This window comes from Salvelinus sp. IW2-2015, linkage group LG19, assembly GCF_002910315.2.
Source record: "Salvelinus sp. IW2-2015 linkage group LG19, ASM291031v2, whole genome shotgun sequence".
In the NCBI taxonomy this organism is placed as follows: domain Eukaryota; kingdom Metazoa; phylum Chordata; class Actinopteri; order Salmoniformes; family Salmonidae; genus Salvelinus; species Salvelinus sp. IW2-2015.
Genome location: NC_036859.1, coordinates 31,023,519 through 31,035,646, shown reverse-complemented (window position 1 = coordinate 31,035,646; position 12,128 = coordinate 31,023,519). Strand labels below are relative to the sequence as shown.

The following is a 12,128-nucleotide window of genomic DNA, read 5'->3' as shown; positions in this document are numbered from 1 at the left end:
ACATAAAAGAGCAGACAGAAACAACAAGACCTAGAGTTCTGGGTACAAAACAAATATTACAAAACAAGACATACAGAACAAGGACAGGTAGAAAGAAAGAGGGTAGAAGTCTCCCCCCCCTTATTCCCCTCCCGGCTGCTCGGGTGGCGGGACAAGCACATGCTGCCCAAAGGTAGATTAAAATATTACAATTGAGAGTGCATTAAAATGTACAAATTCACAGCGCCAACTGGTCCAAGTAAGAGAGGAAAGGCTGCCAGATTTGATCAAATGTTGATAATTTATTGTTCAGAATATATCTAATTCTTTCTAAGTGTACNGGCGGGCCAAGCACATGCTGCCCAAAGGTAGATTAAAATATTTAACCCAATTTAACCCACTCTCAATTACAATTGAGAGTGGGTTAAAATGTACAAATTCACAGCGCCGACTGCTCCAAGTAAGAGAGGAAAGGCTGCCAGATTTGATCAAATGTTGATAATTTATTGTTCAGAATATATCTAATTCTTTCTAAGTGTACAGTGTTTGCCAATTCGCTGAGCCATAATTTGGTAGAGGGCGCTCCTCCTTTTCCAAAACAACAAGATACATTTTTTTGCTGAAATGAGACTGTAAGAGATGAGTTGTTTTGGGGGGTTGGTTAATCCGTTTAGGGAATCAGACACTCCCAGGATWATCAGAAGCGGGTCTGGGTCTATTGAAGTGTCCAGAACTTCAGAGAGGATCCTAAAAATTCCACACCAATAACCATACAAGTTAGAGCATAGGGCAAAGCAGTGGAGTAGTGTACCCTGCGCGGCCTGACATGTATCACACATAGGGGATGTATCAGGAAATATCCTATGCACCATTGTAATTTCTGAGATGGACATATTTGACATTGAGGCAATGTCTTTTACATTTTGGCATTAAGATGTAGGCATATTTCTCTTGACTTATGGACAAACACCAAACAACCAAACTTTAATACACAGTCAGATTGAAGTTTTGTCCACAAAGTCACAACCGAAGAATTCTCTATTTGACKGGTCCTCTCCCATGTAACTATTCCCCAGGTCATTGCTGTAAATGGAGAATGTGTTCTCAGTCAACTTACCTGGTAAAATAAGGAGTTAAATAAAAACTAAAAAGAAAACCAGGCCTTAGGTGGACACTGCTAGTATTCTAACGTGTTTTTCACTCCCATCCAGGGACAGTGGCAAAATGTTTTACCTGCATAAAGAAAATTCATATTCAGAGGAGGTCTCCATGGGTCCCATCGTAAAGCCTGACCTCACCTATGCGGTCAAAAGGCTCTTCTCTGGGAGGCTGCAACTCCCCCCTCTGTCCCGCCGAAACTCCACCCAGGACGTCAGGAAGAGCGCAGAGCCAGAGCAGCCCGTCTCCTCACTCAACCTCCAGGCAGGCCACTAGGAGCCTGGAAACCATCACTAGCTGCTATCCAGTTAGTCACATGTTTTTTTTGCTCTTGGGCTCAATTCCAAACCAATGTATCTTTTTACCCCTATGTCCTTGTTAGTCTTGTGGTTTGTTTGGATAGCTGATCCCTTCCATTCCTCTCCTCCCTGTGGTGTGGTGTAGGGCGAGTGGGAAAGTTAGATGATGAAGGAGGGGGGGGTGGATTTAGAGCCTCGCAGTTGGGGTAGTGCTATCTATCTCTTTCCTGTAATGCTTGCCTCAACCTAAAAATACATCTAAAATACTTTGATACTTTGAAATAGTAAAAGGGTCCCAATACAAGTCCTGCACATTCCCACTAGCATATCTGATTGGATGCAATATGAACAGATATATTAATACATATCATTGAATAATTAAAAGCTGTGTGTGGCTCTGTTGAAGGTCTGGTAAGCTTGACTGTCAACTTCATGCTTGTCATGTCTTCCTCCCTAAATGGAAACAAATTTCCCCCGATAATGACCTATAACAGCTCAACTAAAACTACAGTCATGTAAATTGTATCTCAATAATACAACAGCAGACAAAACCCATATGATAGTTTTCACTGATTTATCAAAGATCACAAGATTCACTAATGACTACTTGGGCATCTATCTCTCTTGGGAACACGTGAAATACTGTGTGTGTCTCTGTGTGTGTGTGTGTGTGTGGGGGGGGGGGGTTACTTCCTGGTTCAGGAGCCTTCTGATTGGACCAGCAGTAACATTGTGCTAACATCTTCCCCCTCTGTGCTCTGTGGTTGTTGTTGTTTTTTTTGAAGAGAAGAGGAATGAAGACATTCCTGTTTCATGGTCAGTTTTATCTCCTTGTTATCAGCCAAGCATTTGAGAAGGGTAGGAAGAGCTGTCTTTGTTTTTCCACCAACATGAATTTAACTTTTTTGTTTTGCCGCAGACATGAATGGTCTATTCCTGTCTGCTGTGGTTTGAATTCAATTCTAGTTGGATTATTTTGTAACACAATGTAAAATTCGTAGTATGAAAGGGCTGGGTAATGGAAGATGATATAACAAGCCGATAGGGGGCGCCAGGTCGTATTGCAGTATAAGGTAGCATTGACAACAGTGGCTCATGGTCTTTAAACGCTTCTCATTGTGACCATATGTGACTGGGTTGGTAGCCGATACACTCTCAAACTATTACAGTATACAGTTCGATACAGTTCATTGGACTCCAAACATAATGTTATCAATCCTGTGAATGTCAAACCTTTAGAATTGTGTTTAAAGAGTGTTGTACTCTTGAATAGATGTGTTGTGGCTATTTTATAGCCTTTATGTTGACCTAACTGCTAACATCTCCAGTCATCTCCCTCATGCTTGTTCTCACGGGGAGGCATTTATGATACACTGCTTTCTTTCTAAAGCAAAAATATATAAATCTAAATAAACTTCAGCTGAAAAAACAAGGCCTTTTTATGCAACAAAAGCATTTAAATTGAGCTGTATTTAATCTTTTATTAAAACAAACCTTAGTGATCTGTCGAAGGATGCTTTGAAATGTTACTCTTACTTTGGAACAAGAGGTTTGTTCAGACATTTACCCTGAGGTGGTTGTTTGCGGTTGTTTGAAAGTTGTGAGTGTTAGTCCCAAAGGCGTTATTCTCACCACCATCCCATTGTTAATGATTGGTGTTCTTTAATAAGGACACTCTATTTGACAGTTGGGAGAGAACCAAAAGAGGCCGTTTTAAAAGGTAACACTGTTAAAGCCTCTACCAGGCTGGCTGTCATAGGTTTCTCCTGCGTCAAATGTTCCGACTCCTAGGTTATTCTGGGGAGCCCGGTGCTCAGCTGCAAGTCGTAAGATTGCAGGAAAACCTTTTATTTTATTCTCCTGATAAACAAAGCCGCCCAAGGAAGTGAGCCCCCCAGCCACAGATAGAGAACCATCGTGACAGAGTCCATGCTCTTTATAACTTTATCTACCCTGGTTTTTTATAGTCGGGGTCCTTCATGTGACTTTTCCTGGTAGACTTGTGAGCATGTGAAAGCCATACGGACTTCTTGAAGCACATTTTTTGGACGTCACAAACAATAGGACTGGGACTTAGACCGGAGTAATGCTAAGTTGAGCAGGTTTAGTGTTTATACTCTGAGGACTTGAGAGAGGAAGTTATTATAGAGCATAGTTTGAAGTGGACCAGCACTAGGCTCTGGTGAGAGGAGGGGGAGGGGGCAGATCTGTCATGCCTCTTGCTCACTTTAAATCAGGCGTCCATATTTAGACGGAAGGGAGGGAAGGCCTAGCAGTTATGTAAACAAAAGCCTGGGCAGGCAGGGGAAGGGATTGCACTGTAATAATATTTTAGTCCATTAACCACGACTATGACCTTTGGAGAGAGACAGGGCTGTTTGGAAATAACGGACATGGTCAGATAGAGAGCTGTCTAGCTTTTTCACGTTCTCTCAGAGCACTTTCGAGAGCACCCACTAGAGTCAGTATGAGTTGAATCCCTGACTAATGGAGTGATAAGTCCAGGTATACTGACCTCCATGCTGACCAGTCAGTTTTGTGAGAGGAGGATAGGACCGGTCAAGCTTCAAGGTTGATCAGAGTCACCAGGAAAGCGTAGCCAAGCCAGGACAAAGGGACAGCGGGAACCAGCACCAAGCGACTGACGACATGAGTGAAGCATGCTCTGAGGAGGAACGGTCCGAAGAGCAATCTGAGGAGCAGCTGGTCAGCAGGCTTCCGGTCATCCAACTCAAGCCCAGGTCGCCAGGCATATCCCCTAAAATCTCCCCACGTGACTCCCCCCGTGGGTCACCCCGAAACTCCCCGATGCTCTTCAGGAAGCTGCTGATGAACCGGAGCATCAGTCTACAGAGGCGCTACACTTTGGCCTACACTCCCAGGTAGAGACCTTACTGTGTTCTATGCCTGTCTTTTCCAGTCTCGGGGTCCCTTAGGGCTGCATGACTTACCCTGTTGTGTCTAGAGGGCAAACTTTCAAAGCTGGTAGAAAAAAGGTTTTCGTGGCCTTTTTAAAGGTGATTTGAAGTTAAGTCAGCAGTGAGGGTTTTATATACGGTGGCTAACAATAACTTTTGAAAGTACTGGCTTGTGGTGTGCTTGAATAGATGCCTTTGTTGTAGAGGAGCAGAATCTCTTCTATCGGCTGGCCTCAGGTGGTCTAACTCATATGAAGCCTTCTTTCTCTGTTGTGTTGTTTTCCACGAGGCAACAGTTAATTTGAAGAAAAACAAATGGATTCTTAAAGGAGCTCTTAAGAAATGGTTTTACAAGGTCCTTCTCTCCGTACACTGGAGTTGTTGTAATAACAGATTAATATTAAATATTACAGAGGAGGTGTATAAAAGCTTTGTTCCCTTTAAGAAGTAAATACATCTCATCAATGTTCCCTCTAAGCTGCGTGTGGAGCTTCCCGGGACTGCCACGCAGAAGAAATATTAGCACGCGCAGAAAATACGAGATTGAATTTCACTCAGATTGAATTTCACTCAATTTCACTAACGAGTTTTCCCTGTCAGTTAACACTATCAACGTTTCCCTTTACTGTGGGAATTGTGATCGAATCAACGCACTATTAGCCAATTTCAATGCTATATACCGAAACAGAACGAGCTATGCAAGACTTAGTATGCAAAACTAACGATGCCAAGAGATTTTGGTGTAGGCAGAACACGGAGTAGGATACGACTCAGGCCCGTACTCTACACAGACCTGTGTGCCATAACCAGAGCTTTAGTAGGCCTATATGCAAATAGACCATTGCCATATATGGATCAAGCCATTCACTTTGTACTGGACTGTGTTTACAGTATGAGCGGTCGTGAGTAGATGCGCTTGTTTTAAGATCAAAGCAAGAGCTACATTTAGTGACTTTTGTACATTTGTTCATATTGTTTGCTAGTTATTGAGTTATTAGCCCAGTTATAGATCATTTGTAGTCAGCAGTGGGGGAGTAATTGCACAAAAGCACAAAATGTGTGCATTTCTAGACATCAGAGTCAGGCAAAGAACTGTTTTATTTTGGTCTTAAAAGGGGCAGTGTTGTATTTTGAGACAGGCTTGAATTAGCTAAATAGCCAATAGGCAGAGGGAAGCCTAATTGGTCTGATTCTCTGTAATAATGGTATGGGAATAATAATGCTTTTTGTTTTGTAAAGTGGTTTCTTGCATCAAACAACACAACAACATTTTCTGTCACCTCCTTGTCTGAAGGACAAGTGGATAAACAGGTTCAAGACCTGCATGTAGGCCTACATTGAACACCACACATCAGCTGCTAATGTAGGCTGAATGATAGAACAGCTATTTCCATCTTAAAATATGTTATGGGATGCATTTTCTCCATTGTTGTGAATGGTATGTCACTCTGGTAGACCTACATTATGGTCAAATAGCCACAGTAGCCTACTTGACCGCTGTTAAAACTAACTTAAACATTGCATCTCATTCCTTTTTTATTCTCCATACGTCTTTGTTTTTCATGTGGACTAACAAGAATAATTAGATGAGGTGTTTATGATATTTTCAGAGCATTAAGTCCTACTCCCAAGTAATGGGAATTTGGTTGGTATTTAGTTGGTCTGCCAAATGCTTACTCAGTAGGTGCTCTGCTGAGGAGAAAAATAAATTTACATAAATGTGCATTAAGTCTACAACATACAATACAAATTTACTGAAGATTTGTTACAATTGTCAGACTGCAGAGTTTTATATGAAATGACAGTATACAGTCTGAACATGGGTTCCCTGATGACAAACTTGTAATACCTGGTTAGGTCTAAGTTTTAGACTCTATTTGATGTTGAGTCTAGTATCCTCATATTCCTATGGATTGTCAGAAACATAGGTGTTTCTTGGCTAGATGGCTTTTTGTTGTGTGTTCATCAGCTTTTCTGCTCTGGTAGTTGAATGGTAGTATTAGTTGAATGGTAGGATTATTGAATGGTAGTCTTATCCAGACCAACTTACAGTAGTGAGCACATACATGTTTCATAAAAAAAATATTATACTGGCCCCCCCGTGAGAATCGAATCCACAACCCTGGCGTTGCAAGCGCCTTGCTCAACCAACTGAGCCAAACAGGTAATATTAGTTTAAAACCTCTACAGCACAGGTGTCAAACTCATTCCACGGGGGGCCGAGTGTCTGCGGGTTTTCGCTCCTCCCTTGTACTTGATTGATGAATTAACATCACTAATTAGTTAGGAACTCCCCACACCTGGTTGTCTAGGGCTTTATTGAAAGGAAAAACCAAAAACCTGCAGACACTAGGCCCTCCGTGGAATGAGTTTGACACCCCTGCTCTACAGGATCGGTGCGTCCCCCGCGGGACGGTTGAGCTAATGTAGGCTAATGTGGTTAGCATGAGGTTCTAAGTAACAAGAACATTTCCAAGGACATAGACATATCTGATATTGGTAGAAAGCTTAAATTCTTGTTAATCTAACTGCACTGACCAATTTACAGTAGATATTACAGTGAAAGAGTACCATGCTGTTGTTTGAGGGGATTGCACTTGAAAATGTATTAATAAACCAATTAGGCACATTTGGGCAGTCTTGATACAACATTTTGAACAGAAATGCAATGCTTCATTGGATCAGTGTAAAGCTTTGCACATAATACAGCCATCTAGTGGCCAAAATCTAAATTGCGCCTGGGCTGGAATAATACATTACGGACTTTCTCTTGCATTTCAAAGATGATGGTTCAAAAAAGTACAAAAAAAACGCATGTTTTTTTCTTTGTATTATCTTTCACCAGATCTAATGTGTTATATTCTCCTACATTAATTTAACATTTCCACAAACTTCAAAGTGTTTCCTTTCAAATGGTATCAGGAATATGCATATCCTTGCTTCGTTTCCTGAGCTACAGGCAGTTAGATTTGGGTATGCCATTTTAGGAGAACATTTAAAAAAAGGGGCACATCCTTGACCCACTAGTCACTACCACTAGTCATAACCCATGATATTTATGCAAATCAAATATTTACTGTGTTTGTGGAGACGGAGCAGGAGCAGGAGGGCTGATGAAAGAGCACTTAACCTTAATTGCCTGGGAGCAAAACAAATATTTTGTCTGGGAGGAAAGTTTTTTCAGACAGCAAAACACACCCTGGGTTTTTTCTTGTGTGTTTGTGACGCTGTCTGTCTGGTGGGGTTCGGTGTTTCCAGTTTATACAACATGTTTTGCTTGTGCAAAGTGCACTTTAGGGGAATGACCAGTTGTGGAAAATTGTCTGGAAAAGCAGATGCACTCATCAACATTACACACACACACACACACACATACTCACTTAAACGAAGAGACAAGAAGTGAAAACATAGGACTGTTAAGAGGTGCCTCTGAATCATTGTAGGCAAGTTAGTTTCAGCAACCTTGAAAAACAAGCCATTGGTGCAAGGCATTTGAAAATACTTTTCCAATAAACCAAAAAAGTGTTTACAGGTTCATACATCTCTATAAATGTTTATTGGTGGGATCATTTTGCTCTGGCATTTAAACGTTACTCCTAATGGTCCTGTATGTGAGTCTGTGTGATATAAACCAAAGAAAAGCACTCAATCTTTATGGTTTATGTCAGACCTATCCGTTTCATGGAAATTGGTCTGTTTAAAACTACTATAAATATTAGAAAGAGGGGCCATTTTGAAAGGGACCGAGCCTTGTAAAAGGCCTGAGCCCCTAAAACATGTAGTGCCCCTAACAGCGACAATGAAACAAACTGTTTGAATTGAGTTATAGCAGGATGGCTGGGAAAGTGGAGTAATTAAACAAACTGGGAGTCTGTTGGGAAAACATGTACAGACAGGCAGCTTAAGTTTATCAGGCAAGGAGATGTTATTTTCCCGTCAAAGACGATAAATGTTTCAGTTTGAGGGAAATGTTGGAGGAAACCACAGTAGTTCCTTTCAGTGTAATATAATATTTTGTTGTCATTGTGTGTTATGTTGATTGGCTTAGAAAAGTGGCTGAACTGACAAGCACTTCCCCTCATAAAAGTCCTGTGTGAGCTGAGACAGAACAGGAAGCGAGACATCCCACTCCCCTCATTTTTTATGATTCATATACAGTCAATAAACTAAGCAGACCAGACCCAGCTGCTATCGCAGTGGTACCTATGGGAGAGCCAATGTTTTAAGCAGACCGGAAGTTAGCTTTTTTTAAATGATGGTAAACGGCCTGAGTAAGACATCTTCATGTATCCTCCATCTTTGGTATAAGTCTGTAAGAAAAATATTATTTTCTGAAAAATGAATGGAAATAGTGCACCTAACACTCGTTCCTAGAACAATTTATTTGACGGAGTCAGGTGATGAGTGATGCCTTCTTTTTTCATAGTATTGGTGCTTGTTTCATTAGCAACACAATTCAATCATATGCTACTGTATGTTTCGTGCTGTTGTTTGTCTAGTCTTGAGTTTGTTAAGTGCCATCCGACGTTATCGGACGTAAAGTTCACTCTCAAGTGCCTCCAAGTGATTGTACTCTCCTGCAGTTGATTTACAGCCTGAATGACCCTCAACAGACATGACACAGGGACAACACCCACCTCCTTCTCCTTTTCACACTGATTGTGCTCAGGTCACCCTTTGTTTTTGGGTATAGTTTTCATTCTGGGTTCTGGTCACCAGACATTTGTCTTGAAAACAACATTAGCCCACTAGTCTGTTTATAAAAAAAGCAAGGCTCTGGGTCTGTTGTGCAAGGATTTGTAGCGCTTTTCTTTGCATCGTGTTGCGGTTATGAACAACATAAGTGACAATATTTGAATCATGTTATGGATCTAAAGCGTCACTTGTTTTAGAAATTGGACAGAAAATGAAACAATGTAATGCCTCTCATTTCCACCAGAGGCCGCTATGTAACGTATTGTAGATGCATATTTTTGCCTCTGTCTTGTGCTTGGACTGTTAGCGTGATGTATTTCCATGACTTTAGTTCTTAGTGACTCTGGGCACCACGCATCATTTTTTGTTGTTGTTGTAATTGACATATCCTTGTTTCTATTCAATGTTCTCTACCAAAATAGTACTCTAAATAAACCAATTCATAAGTTCAAAAGAATACACCATTCAAGCCAATTATCTCAGAATCATCTTTTTGCAGATAGAACCTTAAAGCCTCAAGCTCTCGATACAGCATGTATATATAGCCTCCATACTATTTGAATATAGCGTCCTTGGCTGAAAACCAACTGCAGGATATATTAGTTTCATGTGAAAATGATTTTACTGCGCCGCAGAGTATGCATGAGCATAAACAATATTAATCAAGTTTATTTTATATAGCCCTTCGTACATCAGCTAATATCTTGAAGTGCTGTACAGAAACCCAGCCTAAAACCCCAAACAGCAAGCAATGCAGCCTGTTTTAATATGAATAACTTGAAAACTCACAAACAAGGGCATATTGAAGGGCATATGAAGAGGGGAGAGATGAACACTTATGAACTTATGGTCACATCTAACACCGTTCATACTGGCCAAACCAAGGACGCTAGAAGCTATCAACCCCATTTTAGAGAAGGTGTTAATTTAATCGCTCAGACAGTACTCCATGTCCATGACACCTCCCCCTCCCGTTATCTATTGGATTTTTAACAACACACAGTTTTATTGAGCTACAGACCGGGGTGAGTTGCTGCTGCCTGGTTTGGAAGCCGGTCAGTCCTGTAGCGGAGCTATACGGTAGCAGATGAGGCATTGTTATTCATAGGACAACCATCTGGGGACTGCACTGGAACCCTGCATCTGGATATAGAAAAAAGCCCACTCTTCCTGCCCTCCCCCTTCACTGGCCGAGTCCCTGTAGGCTTCAGCAGTACCACCCAGCCCCCAGTACCATTCAGACTGCTTCAAATTCTCATCTTATGACCCTCTCTCTCTATTCTCTCTCTCTGTTCTCTCTCTCTCTCTCTCTCTATTCTCTCTATTCTCTCTCTCTCTATTCTCTCTCTCTCACTCTCTCTCTCACTCTCTCTCCCTCTGGGGGGTTAGTGTTGTTGTTTGTTTCTCCAGGCCAGAGTTAAGTCCCAGCAGTCTCAGGAGAGAAGAGAGGAGAGTCTGATATGGACGGTTGAGGAGACTGCACACTCCAGGGAGCATCTGATGGGATTATAAAACCAGATTTTCGCCCTTCTCTCTCTCTTTTTCCCCCCACTGGGAATAAAGTGGTTCGATCCTTCATTTGAACAAAGAAAGAAGCAACTCCTGGGGTCTAGAACTGCGCTGTATCACGTTTTAAGGCAGCTTTTGGAAAAAGAGAAAAGTTTGGCCCCTTTTTGGAAGATTCTTTACCCCGTCAGTCCTCCGACCATTGGGAAGATTAAGTCCGCTGTTTCCTATTTAGGAATTCGAGGAAGGCTCCTTGCTGGTGAGCAGAAAAGAAAACAAGCAAGGAATTAGCTCCAGAACTTCGCTGACAGCTGATATGAGCCGCAATTTAATTTGATATGATTTGGCCCCCGTCTCCTAGTTGGTAAACTGATATGCTTTCTGAGGTGGGCTCCTAACAGGCATCACTCTTTGCCTTTTTAGGTGGGTTTACACAGAGTTGGGTGAACTTCATCAGTTTTTTCAAACACATGGACATATCCCCACTGCAGGGACCAGATGCTGTAGAACTTTAGCGGCTGAATTGAGCATACTTTCTGATCTCTGGATTTTGCACTGCTTTTCAATGAAGGCCACTACGTTATCATAAAACTTTTTTTCTTCTTTGGAATTGTATGAAACACACACCAGCCCAAATGTTTGCATGATGACCTGTTATTGACAGCGCTGAACTTGAATGCATCCTACTTGTGTCTCTACTAGATGCAGTAGATTTCACTTTGTTCTGCTTTTGTGGACCATGCTTAGTTTGTGACCGAACAGTACCAAGAAACATTGGACATTCACCCCAGAAAGAACGGTCATTTCAGACAAGCTGGAGAAGTCTTAGTCCACAGAGATGTTGCATTCCATTCTGTTCATCCCCTGTCATCTCAAGGCTGTTACATCTCCGTGAAATACCCACCACAATGATGAACAAAGACTCTCGCTTCCCCAGGAAGGCTGTCCATAGCAACCCCTCCTCTCGAAGGCACTCATGCATCGGGTATGTACAGTTCTGTACTGTAAGCCGTTTATTGTGATGAGTTACATGCTGACACAACTATACAGTATGTGTCTTTACTGTACGCATTCTATACTTCATATTCTCTGTTTTAGTGTTTCCCAAATTCGGGTCCTCAGGACCCCAAGGGGTGCACGTTGTTTCCCCCTAACACTACACAGCTGATTCAAATAACCAACTCATTATTAAGCTTTGGTTATTTGAATCAGCTGTGTAGCGTTAGGGGGGAAAACTAAACGTGCACCCAGGTGGGGTCCTGAGGACCAAGTTTGGGAAACACTGCTCTATGAAGTTATGAGTTGTTGATCATATACATTTCACAATACCAATTATAACATCTTAAACCAGAAAGACATCATTAATTGTAATCAATGACCTTTATAATGATTTGTTTATGTGCTGTCTACCTGTTGTTGGTTATACAAAAGGGTTTCTTATGGAGTGGATAGTAAACTTCAATAATGTTATAAAAATGTGATTTTCCTCAAAATCATCATATCTTTTTGCAACTAAAGTTTTGAATGTTTTGTGCGTTTTTTGTTTTTTTTATGGCCTGGGGAATTTTGGGAT

The 12,128-nt window shown here is 41.5% G+C and overlaps 1 protein-coding gene across 1 annotated transcript in view; it reads left to right on the top strand.

The window, feature by feature from the left end:
• The first annotated feature begins 3,771 nt into the window (after positions 1–3,771).
• Positions 3,772–12,128, top strand: part of LOC111979406 (3',5'-cyclic-AMP phosphodiesterase 4C-like) — a 95,942-nt gene continuing 87,585 nt past the window's right edge. The window contains exon 1 of the mRNA XM_070448963.1: positions 3,772–4,318. Within this exon, the coding sequence (XP_070305064.1) occupies positions 4,086–4,318 (233 nt within the window). The 5' untranslated portion in view covers positions 3,772–4,085. The remainder of the gene's footprint in view (positions 4,319–12,128) is intronic.